Here is a 22,956-nt window from a genome sequence, read left to right as displayed (position 1 = left end):
GCGGCCATCACGAGTTTTGGCGATATGCTTGCTTGCAAAGGAAGCAGTGCACCCGAATCCAGCCAGAAGAGGCCGAAGTATGCTCCGACTGATGCAAAGAACAGCCCGCTGGCCACAAGACCCGAGTACAACCAAGATCCGAACCTGAGCTGACGCTTAGAATCTTCGTAATGCATTCCGCTGCCAGAGTCGTTCTCCATCCTGCTGAGTCGTAGTGCAGCTCTCAGAAGCACCACCAATGGCAACATCATCGTAAGTGCTATTACCGTTGCCATGACGTGCATCGTGGTCCTGTAGCCATAATGTGCTATCAGCTTGGGGGCAAGTAGAGAATAGCACAGGCCGCCTACAGGAGCCCCAAGAACCGAAACCCGCAGCTTGGAAGAAAGCCTTGCATACATCTGCATTGCGAAGGCAGAACCTGATCCAAAGACCAGACCCATCCCAAAACCCGCGATCAACCCCTGAGTCAACCAAATAGTAGACAAGGAGCCGCACGAACCGGCGCTGAATATCCCAGTGACGAGGAAAATGGTCCCAGACAGGAAGACGGATCGGAAAAGTCCTCGCGCCACCAGTTGTCCAGCAGGCACAAGACCAAAGAAGAGCATTGCAAGCTGTGTGCTTCCAATCCAGCTGATGGAGACCTGCTTGTTTTCTGGAAGGAGCACTTGGCCGTAGTACGATCTGAAAGCTCCGAATGCGCACACCAGACCCCAAGTGTTGAAGAACACAAGGAAGCCGGAAACAAAATGCATCCACTCAAACTTTGTCGATGCATCTCCGGCGCCGTGGGCCTTGAGTGTCTGTCGCTCGGAAAATGTCTGGCCAGAACATGGACTCGCTTTCGAATCGACAGAAGACTGATAGACACTCGGAGGAGCTTCGACTGTGTGACCAAACCGCCACCCCAGGGCTCGTATATTTTCCTGCGAAGTTCTTTCACTACTCAGCTCCGGATGATAGGACCTGCTCGCACCTCGCCACGCTCTTTGCATCTTTCGATCCTCATCGTCATCCTGAGCAGCTCGCGAGTGCAGCCATGAAAGCCTATATGCCGAGTCCGAAGGTGTCAGTGAGAAGGTCCTCGAAAGCACAGAATATGCTTTGGGAGGATGAGTGAGCTCCGAATTTCCAGTGGTAGAATGACTCTGTCGCAGAGCATTTCTGACTTGTAACTCGAGGTCCTGCTTCCTCGGTTCCTGGTCTTTTTCAACATGGCGAGGAGAGTGAAGCTTCTTCGGTTCTTCCTGATCTTCGTCCACGAACGGATTCCGGCTATGAAGATCTTGCTCGTCAAAGAATTTGAGCTCCCGCGCAGCATCCGAATACACAGAAGAACTTCTCCGCGTGTGAGGAGGCGGTCTTTGCCATTGCCAAGGATCCGTCCAAGGATCTTCATCTTCGCTTTCTTCGTCTTCTCCAGAAAATCTTCTCGCTGAGCCAGTCGTTGTTTCCGACATCTTTCTACCTTCTAACTTCCTCATAGCTTCAGCCCTAGATTTTCTCTTGGTTCGAGTGCTCGCTGACAAAATTGAGGACACTCTAGAGCTGTCATCGTTGTTTGTATTGTAGGAATCCCGCCCAGATTGGATCCAAGATGGGAGGTTATTGAACCAGGAGGGTATGGGTCTCGATGCCGATGCCATTGGCTTGCGGTAGGATCTAGCGCTTTCGGTATTGAGCTTGCTGTGATGGGAGCAGAAACGAAGCGTCAATATATGGATGCAGAGAAGGGAAGATGTGTGTGACAGCTTCACATGATAGACTCGAGTGCTATGCTCACGTTCTCGAGCGAGATGCGTTGGCATCGTCATCGAACGAAGTGCTGCTCACAGGCGCTTTTTAGCAAACAGCAAACATTACACGTTATCGAGGACATAACGGCAAGACTTGTCTTTCTTCACTCACCGCGTACGTCTGGAGGCATTAAATCGTTGCAATATAGGAAAACCTGCCTTTGGCATGGGTCGTTAGAGCGACCAATATTATACCACAAACCCAGTCGCATTTGCAGGATCTGCCAATTTTACAAAGGTAATATTCGTTGAGCAATAACAGCCGAGAGCCCATTGATTGCTGCGTATTACAGCGCTTGATACCAGGAGGTGCGGAGATGATCTCGAGTCAAATGGAGGTTTGTGTTTGAGCATGATATCTCCTCGTGATGTTACTCGCCATGCTCAAGGCTTGTCACATCATCAGCCCGCACGCTGTGATGCCCACACACGGCATTGTCGTGCTATCGGGCTTCGTGTCGCAGCGTTGGACCAGGCCTTGTCATGGCTCGTGCTTCGTCTGCCGATAAGCCGAAATTTGCAAGATACCCTCGGAGTCTTTGCTGTGTTCTTCGCTGCTTCTGCTTCGTGATGCCAGTCCATGGCCATGAGAGCGCAGGCACAGCATCAGCTCGTCACAGTGTCCAAAGAGCCAGGACAGTCGTTCGATGAATCTTCCCGTGAGAGTGTTCTGCCCATCGTCCTCATACAGCACCCTCCCTCTTCCTCCTTAAAATCTCCTGCCTCAACCTCTCCGCAGCAGCCTGAGCCTCAATCATCCTGCCCACGCCAGTCTTCCATCCCTCCTCAAGTCCCTGCATTTCCCCAGCAGTATTGCCCTGCACCACGCGCCTCGTCTGCTCGACCTGTTCCTGCTCAATCTTTGCAGCCTCGAGCTCTCTCTCCAGCGCCTTCAAAGTCTGCTCCAACTGACTGTTACTGATGAGCCAAGCATTCTTTCCGTACGTCTCCAGCAAGCTTAAATTGATCTCTCTGCCTCGCAAATATTCTGCGCTCGCGTATGCCTTGTTCAGTGTCGTCTTCCAGGCCGCCAAGTCGCCTTTTCCTGGAGCATCTTGAAGCTCATATCGGCTCAGATCTAAGGCACTCTGCTTGGGCTGGCCCGAGGCGATGCGCGCATGTTCGGCTTCGATCAAGTCGGAGAATTTGGCGTCCTTCAATGCTGGTGTAGATGGGTGTAATGTCGTCGCTTGGGCTGCATCGATTTCGGCCTGGATCAAGGCATTCGCCGCTGCCAGCTGGTGATCTGACACTGGCGCATCGATATAAGAGAGGGCGTCCGGCGCGCTCGTGATCAGAGGCATTGCTGTGAAATTTTGGCGTGCTGTCGCGAAAGTTGACGTGTTGGCGTGAAGTTTTGGCAGCGAAGAGTCGGCAGCAGAAGCCGCGGTATTTAGGTCAGGCGACACTGACATGGAACCAACGCCTCCAATCTATCTTCAATCATCACTGAAGCCTCGAGGGTGGCAGGAGGATTCGGTGAAGAGGGAGCTACACATCATCAGAAGTTTCATAACTGCATCCCGGACCATTATCTACTTTTCTCACACCTTCAGCATAGTCGTTGCTGGCGACGACTGCAGAACCATGACTCGTTGAGACACATCTGAAGTTCAGCCTAGCAATATGCGCCGCTCACCACTCCCGGTGCTCATTGCAGCGCTTGTGGTCATTCTTGTTCTCTCGACCTTGAACGTGCTGCACAGACTAGGTCCTTCTGTGTTGGACCTTTGGGCAGAGCGAACTCGCTTCAGTATCCATACCAGCCAGGAGCCGGCTTGGGATGATGGCGACGAGTATCTCGTTGGCGTTGGGAAGGGCGACATCACAGGACCAGTAGCCGAGATCAATTTTATGGGATACGCAGACCCAGCTCAACTCGGCAGCGGCTTGAGACAACGACTCTACTCTCGAGCTTTCATCATCGGCGATCCTCACGAGGCGGAAGATCGCTTTGTCTATTTGGTGCTGGACACACAGTCTGGCGACACGGCCGTTCGGCATGGCATCCTAGACGCCTTGAAGGAACTAGGTGGCGACTATGCTCTGTATGGCCAGCAAAACGTTGCAGTGACTGGTACCCATTCTCACAGCGGGCCTGGAGCTTGGCTGAACTACTTGTTGCCTCAAATCACGAGCAAAGGCTTCAACAAACCTTCTTATGATGCCATAGTCCAAGGCGCCGTCGCCTCCATCAAGCAGGCGCACGAGTCGCTGGCTCTTGGCCATTTGAGTGTTGGCACAATCGACATTCTGGACGCGAATGTCAACAGAAGTCCTTGGGCTTACCTGCAGAATCCCGAGCTGGAAAGACAGCGATACGATCACGATGTCGACAAGACCATGACTGCACTACGCTTCAGTCAATCTACGAAGTCCGGAGAGCAGGATGTGGGCGTTTTGACGTGGTTCGCCGTGCATGGCACGAGCATGCTCGGGAACAACACCTTGGTCACTGGTGACAACAAAGGCGTCGCCGCAATGCTTTTCGAAAAATCTGTCAGCGACACATCTTTCGTCGCTGGTTTTAGTCAAGCAAATGTCGGCGACACATCTCCGAATGTGTTCGGGGCTTACTGCGAGTCTGGTCCTCAAGCTGGCGAGCTCTGCGACTTCGAGACCAGCCTTTGCGGCAATGTGACTCAACCTTGCCACGGACGAGGGCCCTACTTCGGACGTGACGATAGTGGTACCGCTTCGAGCTATGAGATTGGCAATCGGCAGTTCCAGGGTGCTCGTCGCTTGTTCGATAACAAGTCGGCTTTCACGCCAGTTCATGGAAAAGTGGTTCGCAGCATACACCAGTATGCTGATCTTAGCAACTACCATTTTGCACTGCCAAATGGAACCGAAGTCAATACCTGTCCTGCCGCTTTGGGTTACTCATTTGCAGCTGGCACATCAGACGGTCCTGGCGCGTTCGACTTCAAGCAAGGCCAACCAAATGAGCCTCACGCAAACCCTCTTTGGAACGTGGTTAGGAGCTTCATTCATTCCCCAAATGATACGCAAAAGGCATGTCATCGGGAGAAACCCATATTACTTGATGTTGGTGAAAGCTCCCGCCCATACGACTGGACACCGAACATCGTCGACATTCAGCTCCTGCGTGTCGGTCAATTCTACATCATTGTCTCGCCGGGCGAGGCAACCACAATGGCTGGCCGTCGTTGGCGGGAAGCCTTGCACACTTCTGCTGTATCTTTACACGGCAGCGAGCCCGACTCTCACAAGTCTGAACCAGTGGTCGTCCTCGGTGGGCCCGCAAACACTTATGCCCACTACATCACGACCCCAGAAGAATACAGCGTGCAGCGCTACGAAGGTGCATCAACCTTATACGGCCCTTGGACCCTCGATGCCTACATCAACCTAAGTCTGACCTACCTCCCTGAACTTGCAGCGTCGGCCAGTAGCCTACCGCATCGGAACCATACTCATGGCCCCAAACCACCCATCTTCGTCGAAAAGAGCTTGAGTTTCATCACGCCCGTCATTGTCGATCGCGCCGGCCTCTTCAAAGAGTTCGGACAGGTCACTAAAGACGTCGAGAAATCTTACCGACCTGGCGACACCATTTCCGCGACCTTCGTCGGCGCAAATCCTCGCAACAATTTCCGCCTCGAACAGACTTTCGCCGCTGTCGAGAAAATGAATCTTGACACTGCGGTCTGGGAACAAGTCAGGAATGATGAGGATTGGAGTTTGGTGTACGAGTGGAAGAGGACCAGTACCGCGTTGGGGACGAGTGATGTCAAGATTTCTTGGGAGACGAGGTGGGAGAATGGGGATTGGAGGGGATCGGGAGGCGAGGGCGAGGACGAGGATATGCTGCATACTGAGCTTCTGGTTAGGAACGATGATGATGATGGCGATGAGCTACGAGGAACGTACAGATTACGATATTATGGCGATGCCAAGTCTCTGGGTGGAAGCATCCAGGCTTTTGAGGGTGTTAGTGGAGAGTTTGAGATTGTGTCAAAAAAAGAAAAAAAAACGATAACTTCGATGTGAATTTTTGAGAGAGCAAAAAGCTTATCCTTCCTTTTCCTCCTCTATATAACGAACGATACATTATAAGGCCTCTCGAATGCCTAGCTAGACATGTCTTCTTCTTATCCTTAGCAGGCTTTACTACATAAAGCACCTATGACGAAACTTTAAGATCTTCTCCTATAACAGCTAGTAGAGGGCTTACTTAGATAGTACAGCGCCTGAACACATCGGAGTGAAAGTGACTAGGCTCGGACCGCTGAATAACAAGTTGCTACTCGCCGTGATCCTTGAGGAGCAAGGATTTGGGGAATACCCACTTTCACTCCGATGTGCTCGGACGCTGCAGCACTACTACTTGTTATAGTATTGTTAGATAATATTCTCATTCAGGTCTAGAAAGAAGCCAAGTATACAGAAGTACTAACTACTAGGGTATACGTTCTCTTTAGGCTCTTGTTCATTCCTCGTAAGTAAAACTCCTCTAGTCCGATTCCAATAATACCGCGAGATAGACTTCCCCATAGGCCGTGCGAATCTTGACTCATCAAGCCCTTCCGCGCAATGCTTCAAGAAGAGCCATCGTCTTCTGATTCCAGGCTAGCCATGCTTCAAGAAGAGCCATCGTCTTTTTATGCCAGGCTAGCAAAGATCGAGTCGCCGCTTTCAAGACCTCTCCAGATCCCCACAGAGACGAAGGCGTCGATGTGTAAACCATGTCCTCCTAATGCCCGCAAATATCACACCTCTTATGCCTCGTCTTATGATCGCCGTGATACTCATCCAAATGATCCTGTCCATCCAACCTCTCTTGCTCCTCAGGAACGCTGCCCAAAAACGCTTCCGCGCCAACGCTATGCATATGCTTCTTCAATTTCTCCGTGACTTTCTCCACTTCCGCATTCACACCAAGGTAATCTCGAAGGAATTGGCCGACTTCGATGTTTTCGTGGTTTCCCTTTAGAGCTTCTGCGGCGACGGGGTCGGATGCGTAAATGTTGACATCTGCGCCGGAATGGCCGTGGGTTGACCAGCCTGTTTGGGCTCGGCGGGAGATCATGTCGGCGAAGATGTAGGAGGCTGGGGATTCGTGGTTGATTAGGGAGGAGAGTTCCGCGGAAGTTGGGTCGTGGATCCCGAGGGCTGATTTGATCAAAGATTTGAGGTAGGTTTCTTCGTCTTTGGATTCTGTCTCGATGATAGCTGTCGTTGCCCGTTTCTGTTGGTGGAGGTAGTATTCCTGAGCAGCGTACGAGGCGGAATGGGAGGCGTTTGCGAGGACTGAAGGGTACCAGAGGTAATCTGGGTATTCCTCGTGGAGTTGACGGGCTGTGGCCAGACCTCCCGTTTCGTGGTCGGATGTGCTGACCATAAGGGTCGGCACACCAGAATGCTCGATGAAGTCGAGAACGGCGGACATGGCGCGGTCGTAAGCCAAAACCTCGTGGACTTGTGCTGCTGGGTCGTTGGCGTGACCGGCATGGTCTATTCTTGAGCCTTCAATCATGATGAAGAAACCTTGATTCTTGTCCTGCGTTGCTGCGCTGAGGATATCCAAAGCCTTTTTCGCAGTTTCTGCCAGCGACGGATAGACGTCTTCCTGATGCCGACGATCAATCTCATATGGAATGTCGGTCGGCGCGAAGAGAGCCAGCAACGGCAACTTTGCATCAGTGCCCAAGTTGTCAAAGTCGTCTCGCTTGCCGATATAATTCCAGTCATGCTTCTTTCCCGCAACGTCAATCACATCAATGTCATCAGCTCTGCATCCTCCCTCAGTGCTGTTTGGCAAGAAATGGCACCTCCCACCTCCAATCATAAGATCCACCATTCTTCCCAAAGGATGCGTCTCGCCAATCATCTGCAGTGCAATATCGTCCTCCATCTCTCTTCTCCTCACATGGCTGGCGAATACGGCAAGGCGTAGCATCTGTATCCGAGTTGTAAACAACCAGTCCCGTCGTATATCCCATCTTCTTCGCAGCCTCCATAACACTCCCACAGGGATCGAAGTTTGGCAGTACAGATATTGCTCCATTATAAGACTTCTTCCCGCAACTGAACGCCGTGGCTCCCGCAGCACTGTCTGTGACCAGTGAACTCGAACTCCTCGTCCTCGACTGCCCAATCAAATGCTCATCAAGAATGAGGGTCTCGTCCCAAGGCAGTTGTTCTGTATATTGTCTCCAACTCCTTGTCAAGGTAAGAGATGTTGGCCCCATACCATCGCTGACCATGAAAATGAGATTCCTCTTTCCTCCTTTTCCTGCACTGCCGCCATGCTTGCCTGATGTCTGCGAGTTGTGCTGCCACACCACAGCCAGCACGATCACAACGGCTGTTGCTATCACCGCCCATACGAATAGTCCTATTTCTCGCCATCGCTGATATCGATCCGCATTCCGTGATGTGCTCGTCGTGGCGGGGGTTTTGCCGGTTCGCTGGCCTGTCAGGAGTGCATCTTCTTCCTCAATACCGCCTTCGCCGCTGCTCTGAGAGGGAGGACGTTGTATTACTGGCGCGTCACCTGCGGCCATACCAAGGGATGCAGCGCTGGGGCTGTAGCGCTGGACTCGGAGGCAATGCGCTGCAATGTCTACTTATCGTTGTTTGAAGCAAATACGGCAAACTAAACGCTCAAATGGATGGAAGAAGCAGGAATAGGTCTGTGACAGGGAAGCAATGGAATGGAATGCAGGGAAATGTGATCATGGGGACGTTCACGAGGAGATCAAGGGTCCGTGTCTCACATGAACGACATGACGCATTTGGGGAGCCGCGATGTACGATAGAGCTCCGCTACAACGATTGAGCGTCGGTCGTCACGTTGCAGACAGTGGTCTGGTCTGTTCTCGAGCATCGATCGTAGAGCGCGTACAATGCTGCTTGCAACAGCACGCCTTCACAAAACTAGTGAACACCCAGGCGGATTTGCTGCAAATTGCCCGCGACCAGGCAGGCCAAAGGCTGTAAGAGAGCGACGATGTTTCTGAGACACACACAATTGACTTCTGTCGAATCTTTCTACAAGAACATCAAGCTTGGTCCAAGAGACTCCGTCGCTGAGTTTCATCAATCCGCAAAAATTACCGTCGCTCTCGCTCTCTAGTCATGCTTTGCCATCATAATCCATATCTTCAAAAGTCGTAAAGTATTCCTTGTCGAAGACGCCTTCCGATGCAGCTTCTCAAGTGTGGTGCAGTGCTCATCATCGCACATTGCTCCTGCTGCGGCCATCATATCTCTGCTCCCATCGTTCCTCCCGATCCCGCTTCTCATCTTTCCATTCGCGGTACTTGTTTTCGGCGAGATTTGCCCCGAGTCCTCCAACGACTGCGCCTATCAGTATGTCGCGTTGCTGATGTCTCTGGCCAAATTGCCTTCCTGCAAGCCCGCCAATAACAGCTCCGGCGAGACCAGTAGCAAGACCACGACCAGAGGTGTCGAAGGCATCTTCAATCTTACCACGGATTCCTTCGCCTCGCTCGCGTTCATTACTTCGGCTTCGGGAACGGGATCGCGAGTAAGATCTGTCGCGATCGCTGCGACCTCGAGACTTGGAGCGGCGACTGACATACGACTCGCGATCTCCTGAGCGATCAAGGGCACCATCTGACCGACGACCGTACTGTGTTACTGCACCAGCTCCATATGGTGCATCGTATCCAGATCGGTAGCTGTCGCCTCTCTGCGTAGCATAAGGGCGGTCAACAGGCTAGAAAATGGTCAGCTCATATTCTGCAAAGCTTCACACACGGTTGATGGACGAACGACGAGTGGTCCTGCACTTACAGGGCCTCTGTACCGCTCAGTCACCTCCTCTACGCGGTCGTAGTCGCGATCGTCGTATCGATCATCCCATCCACGACCCCGACCACTGGTCCTCTTTCCGCTACGCTCGTCATAATCGCTATCGTCGTCATCGTAGTATCGACTCTTTGGCGGTTGCGCCGAGCGTGCACGACCTTCGCCTTGGTACTGCGTGTTACCATTATAGTTGTCGTTGTATCCGGATGCCATCACGGCGCTGTCTCGTCTCGACGCGGCCGAGTCTTTGAGAATGCTTTCGCGCTTGCTTGAAGGTCCTGTTATGCTGAGCTGTCGATTGTTCGGTGGATCTAGTTCGTCTAGAGTCCAGAGGTCCTTCTTTGGAAGAACTTCTGCTGCTGGTCTCCGGGGATCGTCGGTTTCAGCTCGGTACTGGCGTCGAATCTCTTTGCTGTACTCTTCCTCTTGTTGCAGCAACGTACTAGCGCCGCGAGTATGCTCTTTTCCTACGTCGCGCTCAGAGATGGGAAGATATTCAGCTTGAAGACGGCGGGAGCCTTCTTCTCGGGAGTGGTAAGTACTTGGGCGGACGTCTGTGGGAAGCTGAGCGAGCGCAACTGCGCCTGGTAAACCGGTAAGCTCAGGCCGAGCTATTCGCTGAGCAACGCCACCACCTGAATCTGGTGACTTTACAGTCAGGGAATGGCCTTGCGTTTGCGGCGGCGGTGGCTCGGGTGCTGACCGACGGCCGACACGGCTGTTCGACGACGAAGACGAGGATGATGATGAAGCAGAGCGTGGGTGTCCGGCAGTGCCCCCGTGCTTGCGCTTCTCGTACGGTGTGTAGACGGATTCGACTTTCTTTCCGTTGACGTATTTCTGATATGTATCCCAGCCCTTCTCCCAGTACCGGTCGGTGAGGTAATTTCCCAGCTCGAGGGAGTTTTCGACGATGTTTTCCATGCGCCAGAGGGGTCACCAGGTAGCCTCCTGGTGGCGGGTTCTGAGAGGCGGAGTCGGCCGGGATGACGCTCTAGTGTGCTGGGCTATGCCAGCGCCTGCGTTGTAGTTGGGCCGCCTTGCTGCACGAGGCTGGGGACGGCAGTGCTTGTGCTTGTGTTGTGGCGAGGGATATGTTGTCTGCTTTCTGCTTGAGCCGACGTTTGGCGCTGATGAATATGATGAGAGGGAAGAGGTGGATCTGCCGAAAGTTGAAACGAGGATTGCTGGCTGGCTGGATAATTAATGAGTGACCGGCGAGCTGGTCTCTTCTCACGACCACGCGAGCAGCCGAGTCACTGGGAGCGATGGAGCTCAGTTGCACTCGACGGGCAGAATGCGTGAGTTATGAAGATTTCGCATTCCACCACGATGCTGCAAAAAGACTCGTCGCTGACGCGTGGTGATTAGTTTGATCAACTCGGCTGCGCATATGTTTTCTGTGGCGACGCCTGCCTGCCTCGTTGGCTCCAATTGCGAGGTGTCAGTAGGTGGAAGTGATGCAATCACACATCGCGAGTCACCTGATTGGGCTCTGCAGCCTTCTGAGCTTCTGGCTTCTGAGAACTGCTAGACTGAAGGTTTGCTGCTGACGGATGGCGCATGCGGGATGCCGATGCCCTTCCAAGCCAAGGACCGCGCCGCCGGCAGTCTGGGTATGTGTGGGAATGGCGGCTCAAAGTGCTTCAAGGTGGGCGGGGCGGTGTGTTAGGCGATGATTTGTTCTGGCGTAGGCTTCACCTCTCAAAGTGAGGCCGAGTGTGCTCAGGCCTATCGTGAAGTTAGACTAGGCCTCCAATGGCCATAACCGCCTTCGCTCAGTCACGCTCAATGCCTTGGTTGTTCCTCCTGTGATGCATGTTCATCTGACGCACTGGGATTATGCCACAACACCTGCTCTCTGCACTGGCAATCCCAGCAGGGTGAGCCTGGATGTCATCATGCTTGTCACGTCTAGCGCAGGTACCGAAGTCACCCGCGTCTACCTCCTCTCAGGCGCTCCGAGTGTTGTAGATTCTTCTACGTGATTCTGTTTCCTTAGGCATCGATACTAACTATATTGGGTATAGAGAAAGCTACAGCGGAGCGCCTAAAGTCAAACCGGGCTACCTATATATACCTAATCATTGTTTAGTTTACGAAGATTAAATACAGCGTCGTAACTACGCAAAATAGCGGTTTGCATCCGCGGGCGTAGCTATACGCTTTAATATAATCTATTAGATTGCCTATATAAAGTAGTCGCGAAAATGTTAATATAAAGATTAATTCTTAGTTTTCTAAGATAAGGTAATTATTATTTCCGTTTACTATCTACCCTACCTAGTATTACTTATCTATAAACAGTATATATAGCGCTAAACAAAGTACGTACAGTCTGTCGCATTAACTACCTCTCTAATCTCCGTACTTTAGAATGCCTAAAAAGTGTTACTATTACCTCTATCTCGCTATCTAGGGCTACGCGCTATACTCTTTACTATTTGTTTCTACTATTATAGCGACTATAACTGTCTAGCGCTTATATATATATATATATATATATGCGCGCGCGCGCGCTAGCTGCTTCGTATATATTCTAAGTTCGAGTTCGACCTTGCTATCGCTACCGCCGCTGCTACTGCCGCCGCTTAAAGGATTTAGAAGCCTAGCTCTAAATAGATACTAATATTAATACCCGCGCTAGTACTAGCATTAACCTACTCGAGTCTATTATCCTAGTTATATCTCTTTCTTACCGCTGCCGCCGCCGCTACTGTATCTATTACTAATAATAATACTACTAAAATTAGGTAGTAGCGAGAAGTAGCGCTACGCCTAGGCAAAGAAAGACAAGGCAGCGAAGAAAGTAGCTTCGAAGAAAGACAGCTAGCCTATCGGACCTAAGCTGCTAGGTCGCGCTACTATTAGTCGAGAATCGCTAGACTTTAGCTATTTACTACTAGTCGAGTAGCTAGCTAGAAAGAGTAAATATAAAGCCTAGTTCTAGTAGCGCTACGACAAGATCTTTAATACTAAGACATTACTTAGGCAAGTATAGTAGTTAGTCTACGATGCGATACGTACCCTAGAAGCTATTAACGTATATCGCAATATCGTTACCTAAGAACTGCGAAAGATTCTATTATACGAGGGACGATTAGTAGTTAGGTAATAGTATAGTATTAGGGTAAGTATCTACAGTTCTACGGAAAGTATATATTAGGCTTAGCTAGCGTACCGTCCCTACCGTAATAGTATCCCTATCTAATAGAACGAAGGCTAGCGTTCTATATTAGCTAAACCCCTTCTTATATACTCCTTCCGCTTCTACTTGTTTTCCTTACCGCTTATATTTGTATTATATATTCTCGTCGTCTCGAGTATGTCCTCCTCTCCTTAGTCTAAGTCTACTAGTTTAGCGTGCGTCTTCTTAGTAGCCGACTTTAGCGTAGCCTTAGTATTAGAGCTAGTTATAAAGTTTATATATTAGCGTCGTCTCTTTTAGTTAAATATCTCGCTAGTACTAGTACTAGCTTGCTTGCGCTTTGTTCCGCCGCTCTTATCTTATATCTTACGTACGCCGACGTACTAGACTTACTTTAGCGTTTTAAGTATAGGTATCGAGGCAGGTACCGAGGCTAATAGAGATAAGGCGCGTACGAAGAGTTAGCCTATCTAGATTTTCGGTAGCTTATTCTTGTCCTTACCTTTTAGTAGGGGGAAGGCCTTACCCTTACCTTTAGAGGCTAGGGCGAGGGTACCGGCGTTAGCGGCGCTATACCGCGACTTAGTCTTACGCTTCTCCGATAGTTGTAGCGTAGCTAGCGCTTCTTCGTTAGCAGCTACGGTACTAACGAGAGTCTTAGACTTAATAGCTATAGCGAGCTCGTCCGGTAGATAGAGGTATAAGTCGGCGCGTTACTCGTCGGTAAGCGACTAGTATCGTCCTATAATACCTATACGCCCTAGTCTACGGTATAACTTTACCGGATCTACGTCCTCTATAGCGTAATTATACTTAATGTCTTTTAGTAGTAAGCTCTTCTTATTATAGGTAGTAACCTAATCGCGGTCTACGCTCGGTATACGGCCTAATTATAGCTAGAGATATACTATATATAGGAAATAGTCGAGCGCGACATCCGTTAGTATACCGTCTTCGTTAGTCGTATTATAGGCCTATATATTCGTAAGGGCGTAGTCTAGGATTGCTACGATATCGATCTCTATTAGCTACTCTACCGTAGCGGCCTTAAAGGTAAGGTAGGACAGGGAAATAATTTAGAGCTACTTCTTATATAGGTCGTAGTTTAGGTCCTTATAGTACTTCCGCTAGCGCGCCTACTATTAGCGTAAAGAGGTAACTAGCTTAGTTTCGCCCTCGATATCTAGCGGTATTATAGTTGTAATTATCGCCTAGTTGCTTATATTATCGATATACGTCTAAGTAACCTAATCTAGGGCCTTATAGTAGAAGGTGCTGCTACCTATAAGTATAGTATAATAGGCAATAGCGGCAATCTTATATATTCCGTTAGGATGCTGCTTATAGTATAGATACGGCGGGCCGATTAGCTTACGCTTAGAGCGTAGATATCCCTATGCCTCGACGGAGTATATATACTACTTTCCGAGATCCTTTAAGCTAATAGTAGTATCGTCGACCTTATAGTATATTATTCCTAATTTGAAGTTAGACAAGCAGGTACCTATTAGTAGTATATAATCTATTGTTTTAAATCCTAGTATATTATATATTAGTACTACTATATTAGCTTAATACTACGACTCTAACTAGTCTTCTATACTAGTATACTATATACTAGAGCGCTAGAAGTTCTTATCCTTATCTATATTAACCGCTCTATAGCGTACCTTCTTCTTATCTATAATAGCTAGGCTGTCTTTCTAATCGTCGTCCTTATCTGCCTTACCCTTATTTATCTTAGCTACTCTAGCCGCTATACGGCGCTACTTCTCCTCCTTTACGTCTATTAGGGCGTCCTTCTTATCGTCGTCCTTCTTTTATCCCTTAGGCGTATCTATCGCGTCGTCGATAGTAGATACGTCGCTAGCGTTATTAGTATAGTCCTCGGCTTATATAAGGTCCTAAACGTTAGCGTCCTTAGTATCGGCTTATATAGAGTCCTAATTGTCCTCGGTGTCGTTAGTAGGCTTATCGTAGGTAGTAGGATCGGCGCTATCGGTAGGCTCGGCGTAATCGGTAGGCTCGTCCGATATCTCGTTTTTATAGTTAGCGGCTAGGGGGTTAGCGTCGTACTCTACTACCGTATGCGTCTATAGTAGCGTATAGAGTAACAGAGTCGGTCCTAAGACTAGCGGGCCTCTATAGTATCTCTAAACGCGGTCGAATATAGCTTAGAGCCTACTACGTAGGTCTATACTAGATACTAGAGTAGGGTAAAAGTCGCTAATAAATTATATAAAGTACTCGTTTATATAAGCAGTCTTATATACTAAGCTAAGGAATTAGTATTCGTATACTAGTTAGAGCGTAATTTGTCCTATATAGGCTAACTTGTCTATTATTATAATACGCTCGATAGTATTATTATCCTCCTTTATAGCGACTTTAACGGCGTTTACCGTCGTTATATAGAAAAGAGTAGTAGTACGCTAGCGGGCGCCTAATGCCTTTATAGCGTCTCGAATATCTCTATTTATATCGACGCCGTCTAGGATCGGGTATTACTATCGCTTACTATCGTTCTAATCGCTATACTATAAGTCGTCGCTATTATTAGCGTTTTAGCGTACTAGAGAGTCGCCGTCGTCGTAAGCGTCGTTATATACTAGAGAGTCGTTACCGCTATTAGGGTTCTCGTATACTAGGGAGTTATAGTCGATAGAGGCTAGGATATTATTATACTCGGTCTCCTCGTCGTACGTTTACGTAAGCGTTTTAGCCTTAGGGTCGTTCGCTACGACGTACTATCCTAGATTATACTCGTCGTTAAAGTAGGTAGTTTCTATTACGCGAATCCTCGCCCCTAACCTACCTTTCGAGGTTAGAATAAACGCGTCGCCTACTTTAGTAAGGCTTATACCGACGTTAGCTTCTAGTAACTCCTACGCGAACTTAGCGTCTAGTATAGTCTTTATATTTAGGAACGTAATAGAGACAGCCTCGGTTAGCTATACTACCGTTATAGGCTCTATTACGTAGGCTAAAATTGCCTTTATTACTACCTCCTAGAGCTCTTTATTGCGTTCTTGCACCTCTATAGGGTCCTATATCTTAGTATTCTATTTTAAAGCCTTGCTTCCTACTATAGTCGATAATATAGCGACTAGACCTATCTCCTCCTTATAGTCGGCGTCCTTAGGTATATCCTTTAGCGACTTATTAGTAGCGGCGTCCTCTACGTTGCTAACGTCCTTTAGTAGTTATAGCTACTCGGTAGCCTTTTACGGTTGTCGCTCGTTAATAGTCTTTAGCTAGTATATGCGATCTTGTAATAGCTTAGTATCTACCTAGGGAAGCTTGCCTACTGCCTTTTTATATACTACTTAGCCGTATAAGGTAAGCACCTATTCGCCGTCTACTATAATTACTATACTATTCTCGTCTTCTACCTACCTACTAAGCTCCTTATCGACGGAACGCGCTATTGTTATATATCTAAGAAGGGTCTAGACGTCCTTATAGATAGCGTCGAGCGTTATCTTTTGCGGGAAAACATTCGCGAGCACCGCCTAGATTAGCGTCGGCTAGTGCTTCTATAGGGAGTCCTTAAGGTAACGGCCCTTAGGTAGCGGTAGATTAGCTTCGGTATTCGCTATAACGTCCTATATCTTAGTATCTTTTATTAGGATCGTCGCGCTAGACGTTATAGGCTATAGCTCGATAGCGTCTTACTTGTCTTACGCCGCGTCTATACCTAGCGCGTCTTGCTTATTATTTGCTATAGTCTCGCTTAGCTCGGCGCCCTACTTATATCGTAGGGCCTTCTTATTTAGATTTAAGCCTTCGTCGCCCTAGTAGCTATATAGCGTATTATAATAATCCTTCTACTCTCTACTTGTCTTACGCTTCTATACGATAGTGTCTTAGTTGTAGACGATTATAAGCGTACGCTCGGGCTAGTACTAGTATTCGGTTTAAAAGTCTACCGTCGACGCGATCTATATAGAATATTATAGTAGCGCGGTTGTTTCGCTAGTAATAGGGTCTACTAGCTCTACGGCTAGAATCTTTTCTTATACCTTTACGTATATCGCTGCCGTTTACTAGTTACGTATCCGCTCGGCCGTAAGTATCTACTCTAAGGGGTACTAACCTAGTAGGTCGTCGCGATTTAGGTACTACTCTATCTCGTCGCGGCCTGCGACCTAAGCGATCTAGTCGTAGACTGCGACAAGGTTAACGTTAGTATTGTTCTATCTAGGCATGTCTTTAAGTACGTTATATAGAGTACTAATTGCGTTAGAATAGAAACCGTACTTTACTAGTACGCGGAATAGCGGCGCTACTATCTAGACGTAGTTTCTACTATATAGCGCTCCTATCTTCTAGTAATTAGTTATATCGATATTAAGTCGTAATAGTGTTCGAATAGCGTAATAGATATCGTAGTTTCGTACGTATATAGGGATGTCGTCTAGGTTATAGAAAAGCTTTATATACTAGGGGTTAGGGAGCGTAACGACTACGCCTTCGTCGCTAGCGTCGGATATATCGGGCGCCTAATCGAGGAACTAGCAGAATTCTAGTATGCTAAAGAAACGGGCCTACTCGGAGCGGTCGTTCTTATTATATCTACGAAGGCTCGCATTTTCCTAGAGTATAATCTTAATACATTGTAATAAGTTGTAGTCCGTTACGCTAGGCTCCGAGTCGAGTAGTAGCAAGGCGAAGTCCGTAGCTTCTATATAGTCCTACGCGCGGATACGCGTAATAAAGGCGCAATAGGAGCCGTACTTATATAGGAAAAAATCCGCGATTATAATTAGGTAGATCTTAGTAGCGCGTCCGCGAAGGAGAACTCGTAGGATCGGCGTATTATAGATTCGCGTCTAGATCTTAGCGCTTATAAACTCGCCGACGTAGTCGCGTAGCGGCTAGTCTAGTTCGCGGTATACTAGTACTAGTACCTACTCTACTAGGATACTATAATTAAGTTTCTACGCTACTTCTATCGGCGTAGTAGCGTAGTCGTCGTATAGCTCGAATTTAGACTCTTAGGAGGCAAAGAATAGTAGGGACTTATAGTAGCGTTCCTTTAGCTAGGTCTAGCTAGGGTCGGACAATTCGTCCTAGCGGTATATATATAAGGCGATAGGCGGCGGGCCGTAGTCGTTATTCTAAGGGTAGTAGCGTACTATCGCGGTAATATCGCCGGATATACTAGCGTCGCTCGATATAATAGGGTTACCGATAGGGTAGCGGTATATTACTAGAGGGCGTACGTAGTCGTAGGTTCGCTAGAGTAGGGGGAGGTTAATATCGTATTAAGTTTAATATATACGTAGTAGCTAAAAAATTTTAGAGCGTTACTAGGGCGTTCCGCTTTATTATAACGCAAACTTTACCTTGCCTACGCTACGCCGTTTATATATACAGTACGGCCCGTCGGATTAGAGTAACAATAGGGGAAAGACAATAAAGTAAACTATTTGCGTTTCAAAAATAAAGTAAAGTAAGGTACGATTTAAAATAAGGTAAAGTAGGGTGCGATTTAATTATAGACAATAATACTATAACGTAGCGTACCGCGATAGAGATGCCTATTATTGCGTATAGTGCTACTTAGTTAACCTTCTATATAGCTGTTCTTTAGGAGTTACGCAAGCTAGGCCTCCGAGAAGGCCGAGCCTACAGTTCTCCTACTATTAACTACGGCGCGCTTAGGGACGGCGCTATCGGTGCCTACTATTATAGCGCTTGCTAACGTGCCGCCTACTAACGTAACGCTTGCTATCGTAACGCTTATTATAGGTAGAGGCGATCGTATTCCTAGACAAGTTCCGCTAAGTCGCGAAGGTCGTTAACGTCGTACTAAACGTTATACGCGTAACTATAGCTACGCTACTTAACTAGATATTGCGTCTTGCCTCTAGAGACTCTACGTCCGAGGAGCTTCTCGATCTCGTAATAGGGCGCCTTTAGGTATAGGTAGTCGTTTTCGAAAGGTGCTTTATCTACCGGCCTAGGCTTAGGTATCTCTCTATTGTACGGATTACGGCCCTCGGGGTAAGGTTCTAGCTACGAAACTAAGATTATAGGGTAGATACGCATTACTAGGGGGAGATCGAGTTTGTACGCGAGGTTGCCGACTAGGCGTACTACTTTAAAAGGACTAGTGCGCTACGCGGAGAGCTTTCGGTTAGAGTTCCCTAGCAGGCGGTATCCCTTATATAGCTTAAGTAGTACCTTCTAGCCCGTCTTAAAGGAAATAGGGCGATACTTGCGGTCGTATCGGTCTTTTATTATTACTACCGCCTACGCGAGAGAGTCTGCGGCCTAATCGCGTACCTCCTGTTTTAATGCTAAGTAGTCCTTAGTAGGGAGCTCGGTAAGGGGGTTTAGCGCGTCTAAGTTAGTCTTAAATCCTTAAATTAGAATATTAGGTACCTCTCTAGTCGAGGCGTTTCTAGCATTATTAAGCTCGGCCTAGATATACGGAAGTGCGTCTATCTAATTAGCGTCTAGATAATTAGAGGTAAAGAATCGTAGTGCGATTTCTATAGTCTAATTAGTTCGCTTAGACTAGCCGTCCGACTAAGGGTAGTACGCCGTCGTTGCGAAGAACCTCGTACCTAACTTCTTAAAGGCTGCTTTTATAAAGTTACTAAGCTAAATAGGGTCCCGGTCGCCGATTATAATAGCTAGAAGGTTGCGCTCTATTTCGATATATTCTTAGATTTAATCGCTACTGTACTACTACGCTATCTACGTTAATTTGCACTTGCGTAGTATAACGCGCTTAGAGTACTTGCACGTCTTAGTAAGGAAACTATCGTAGCCGTCTTTATTAGGTAGTAGGCTATAAACCTAGTCCGTAGTAACGGCGTACTATAGAATAGGCTAGTATTTAATCGGTTACAATTTACTATATAGAGGATAGCGTAGCGTCTAGTTTAGGATACACTTAGAGTAATAAGCGATATACTTAGAGACCTTGCGTCCGAGCCGGTATATATAAAAGCTAGCGTATAGACGAGCGTAAGTGCGGTAATAACCTACGTAGTAGTAATAATCGTAGGCTATTTAGAAGACCTCCTTATATAGAGAGCGGGGGATATATAGCCTCTCTCTACCGTCGGTATTGTCCTTAAAATAGATAAAGTCGTCGCGTAAGAAAAAACAAAGTCCCTATAGGCTCGACTCGGCCTCGCCTATAATATTAGCTTCCTTATAATTAGGGTTGTCGTTAGCGTCTAAGGTCCTCTTAGCGGCGGCTCGTAGGCGGCGTTCTTCTATAGCGTTTAGCTAAGCTAGGATTACGGACTAATAGGGGTCCTTAGTATATCCCGCCTTTAAGTCGTCCTTAAATTCGGTAGCGAGTTCTACGAGTACGGAGTAGAAAACTATAGGCTCGTTAGAGGTATACGTTCGGCCGGAGTGCTCGTCGATTATAGTAGCGTAAAAGCAAATCGCACCCTCGCTTTCGTATAGGTATATATAGTACGCGTCGATTATATTATTCGCGGGCGCCGGATCGTCGTATACTAGGGGATCTAGTATATCGTATACCTAATCTGCCGCTCGGTCGAGGTCCGCTACGAGCCTACTTAAGGCGTCCGGTATTCTATAGAGGCGTCCTAGGCGGTAGTATACCTTAAGCTTAGGGTACTAAGAGAGATACTAACTAGCCTATACTAGACGGAGGTTAAGCTTGTCCGTAGACGTAGTCGTCGCTAGGCTCGCTACCGTAGTAATACCTAGGGCCGCAATATAGTCGGAAAATATATATACCGGCTTGCGTACTGCCTATAGGATTATTCGTGCCTTCCGTACTATCTAGACTAGTCCGCTAACCTTAAGCTCGGTAGCTAGGTACCGCTTTTCTACGTCTATAAGGGCTTTACTAAGGTATATAATAACTTGTATCTAATCTGCCGGGAAGCGTACGGCCTTGCTATTCTCGATAGTCGGCTCTAGATCTCTCTTAACGTAGTATACTACCGCTGCGAATCCTCCTATATAGGCGTCTAGGTCGATATATATAGGGCGATTAGGGTCCGCGTAATAGGAGAACTTAATATCGCGGTATATCTGCCTTAGGATGTTAAAGGCCTTATACTCGGTTTCTAGTGCCTCGTCTATATCGAAGGCTAGGGTCCTAGCTACGTAGCGCTTTCGCTTGTTACCCTTATTAGCTAGGCTAAAGCGTAAGAGCTCTTTCTTACGGTTCTCGAATAGCATCGTAATCGTAGAGTAGTATAGAATATACTGTCGTTGCTATCTAGTAAGCCCTAAGTAAAATTCGATGTCCTTTAGGGTCGTAGGGAATTTTAAGTCTAGGATAGCCTAGACCTTTTCCTTATAAGTAGTATATCCTAGTCCTAACACTCGTTAGCCTAAAAGCTTCGTAGATAGATACGCGAGGAACGACTTATACGGTACGATACTAATATTCTTGCCTATTAGGCACTCGAATACTGCGTTTAGATACTATAGGTGCTCTTCGAAGGTACGGAAGTAGATAATAATATCGTCGATATACGCGCGGCAGTAGGATTTATATCGCTTAAGTATCTTATTAAGCTAGCGCTAGATATGTTATACGCTGTTCGAGAAACCTATAATAGCTATATATATCTGTTCCTAGCCGCGGTAGCTATTAATCGCGAATTTACTATAGTCCTTCTCGGCTACTGCCTATTAATAGAAAAACGATACTACGTCTACCGTTATAATATAAGTCGAGCCGCGTAGTGCCTTAATAATGTCCTCTTATCTAGGGAGCGGGTAAGAATCCTTAACTATAATTTTGTTTAGGCCTCTAATGTCTACGACCGTACGTCCCTTACGGACTAGCTTACTATCTACTATAGTCGTCTTCTAGACTACGAAGACTAGGAACTTGAACTAAGTAGGCTTAGTAGTAAAGGATATCTTTCCTTACGCATATAGAGGGTCGAAGGTCTTATTTACGACCTCTTCGTCGGGGCCGTAGAGTAGGTACGCTACTATAGAGACTTTGTTATTTTCGTAGCCTAGGCGTAACCTCTAGGAAATCGGACTTAGGGATGTCTACGGTAGTGCCCTTGTCCCTCTATAGGTCCTCGTACTTCTTTACTACGGCCTCGATGCGTTATACCTACTCCTTAGTACTATACGCTATTACTCTATTAAAAAGCTACCTCTCCTTCGCGGGGTTCGGCAGGTCCGGTAGCGGAAGGCCGGCTACGGCGTGCTCTTCGGGCGCTATATAGTAGTAGCTATAGTAGTCGTACTCGCGTATATACCCTATCTTTATATATCGTAGTAGAGTCTATAGCTAATCCGTATCGTTACGGATCTATACGAAATTTACTACGGCGTCTACGACGGCGGCGTAGATAGTTAGGGCTTTATTCTTAAGCTCCTAGTTTTGCGGGTAGAAGGCTACGTCTTAATCTATAGGAAGGTCTATTCCGAACTAGATAGGTACCGAAGTTACTATCTATAGTACTAGAACGACGTTCTTATCGCCGGAGTATATAACCGTACGGAACTTAACGTAATCTTTATAGCCTACTAGTAGGGGAATCTTCGCTTTTTTATAAGAATTAATCGTCGCGGTATAGTATAGCATATCGATTTTAATGCCCTCTAGGCCGATAATGTCTATCGCTATAAGGAACTTAGCGCTAAGCTCCTTAACGACGTATATCTTATAATATATATAGGCGATAACCTTAGAGCCCTTAACGATTCCCGGTACCTAAAAATCGAGGTCTATATACTTACTAATATCCGTTAATCCTACGCCTTTAACCTTTAGTAGGGCTACTAGACGCTTGCGCTCGATATCTAGGCGCGTCTAGCGTAGGAAGGCCTCGTCGATAAGTAATATAGTAGCGCCTATATCTAGGCAAACCGCGTATTCCGTACTGTCCTTCTATAGGCGCACGACTGTACGTAGATAATAATAGCCCCGAAACGCGTATCTATCCTTAACCTTTAGTAACGTAGCGGACTTAATAAGTCTAGCGTCCTCTTCGATGCTATCCTTCTTAGGCGGTAGCTCCGTAGCGTACTTAGTACGCCTATAGTCCTATAAGAGATTATTACTATCGAACTTAGAGCTACAGTTTGAATATAAGAATTTCAAAGGTCGTATCGTAGTAAAAGGTTCTATCGCCAGGGGAAGGTGCTTGCCGATATATAGGGAAAAGGGTAATAGTAGCGGAACTTCGCTATAGTATACTAATATAGAGTTCTAAGAAGAGGCGTTATTATCTA

At 47.5% G+C, this 22,956-nt stretch overlaps 4 protein-coding genes across 4 annotated transcripts; 1 reads left to right on the top strand and 3 right to left on the bottom strand.

The window, feature by feature from the left end:
- Window positions 1-156: 156 nt before the first annotated feature.
- Window positions 157-1,463, bottom strand: MYCFIDRAFT_80655 (uncharacterized protein; the record flags this gene model as incomplete). The annotated part of the gene is made up of 3 exons (XM_007927821.1): window positions 157-291; window positions 400-464; window positions 980-1,463. 3 exons carry the CDS (start codon window positions 1,461-1,463, stop codon window positions 157-159), a joined length of 684 nt encoding a protein of 227 aa, XP_007926012.1.
- Window positions 1,464-2,482: 1,019 nt separating this feature from the next.
- MYCFIDRAFT_80654 (uncharacterized protein) lies at window positions 2,483-3,103 on the bottom strand (the record flags this gene model as incomplete). The annotated part of the gene is made up of 1 exon (XM_007927820.1): window positions 2,483-3,103. The coding sequence occupies one exon, from the start codon at window positions 3,101-3,103 to the stop codon at window positions 2,483-2,485; it is 621 nt and encodes a 206-aa protein (XP_007926011.1).
- A 160-nt stretch (window positions 3,104-3,263) lies between these two features.
- On the top strand, window positions 3,264-6,168 carry MYCFIDRAFT_215188 (uncharacterized protein; the record flags this gene model as incomplete). Its single annotated transcript, XM_007928228.1, has 2 exons — window positions 3,264-5,753; window positions 6,160-6,168. The coding sequence occupies exons 1-2, from the start codon at window positions 3,426-3,428 to the stop codon at window positions 6,166-6,168; spliced, it is 2,337 nt and encodes a 778-aa protein (XP_007926419.1). The 5' UTR covers window positions 3,264-3,425.
- Window positions 6,164-20,931, bottom strand: MYCFIDRAFT_207690 (uncharacterized protein; the record flags this gene model as incomplete). The annotated part of the gene is made up of 23 exons (XM_007928227.1): window positions 6,164-6,434; window positions 6,466-6,516; window positions 6,539-7,566; window positions 7,595-8,359; window positions 8,423-8,428; window positions 8,466-8,591; window positions 8,619-8,633; window positions 8,671-8,677; window positions 8,714-8,781; window positions 8,821-8,854; window positions 8,883-8,906; window positions 8,962-8,978; window positions 9,010-9,507; window positions 9,549-10,493; window positions 10,540-10,591; window positions 10,649-10,858; window positions 10,885-11,119; window positions 11,154-11,234; window positions 11,301-11,346; window positions 11,386-11,408; window positions 11,435-11,488; window positions 11,512-11,550; window positions 20,916-20,931. The coding sequence occupies 23 exons, from the start codon at window positions 20,929-20,931 to the stop codon at window positions 6,425-6,427; spliced, it is 4,350 nt and encodes a 1,449-aa protein (XP_007926418.1). The 3' UTR covers window positions 6,164-6,424.
- Window positions 20,932-22,956: the final 2,025 nt, after the last annotated feature.

The sequence above is a fragment of the Pseudocercospora fijiensis genome (assembly GCF_000340215.1).
Source record: "Pseudocercospora fijiensis CIRAD86 unplaced genomic scaffold MYCFIscaffold_4, whole genome shotgun sequence".
Taxonomy (NCBI): Eukaryota; Fungi; Ascomycota; class Dothideomycetes; order Mycosphaerellales; family Mycosphaerellaceae; genus Pseudocercospora; species Pseudocercospora fijiensis.
Note: the sequence above shows the minus strand (reverse complement) of the source record. Positions and strands in the feature narration are given on the sequence as shown.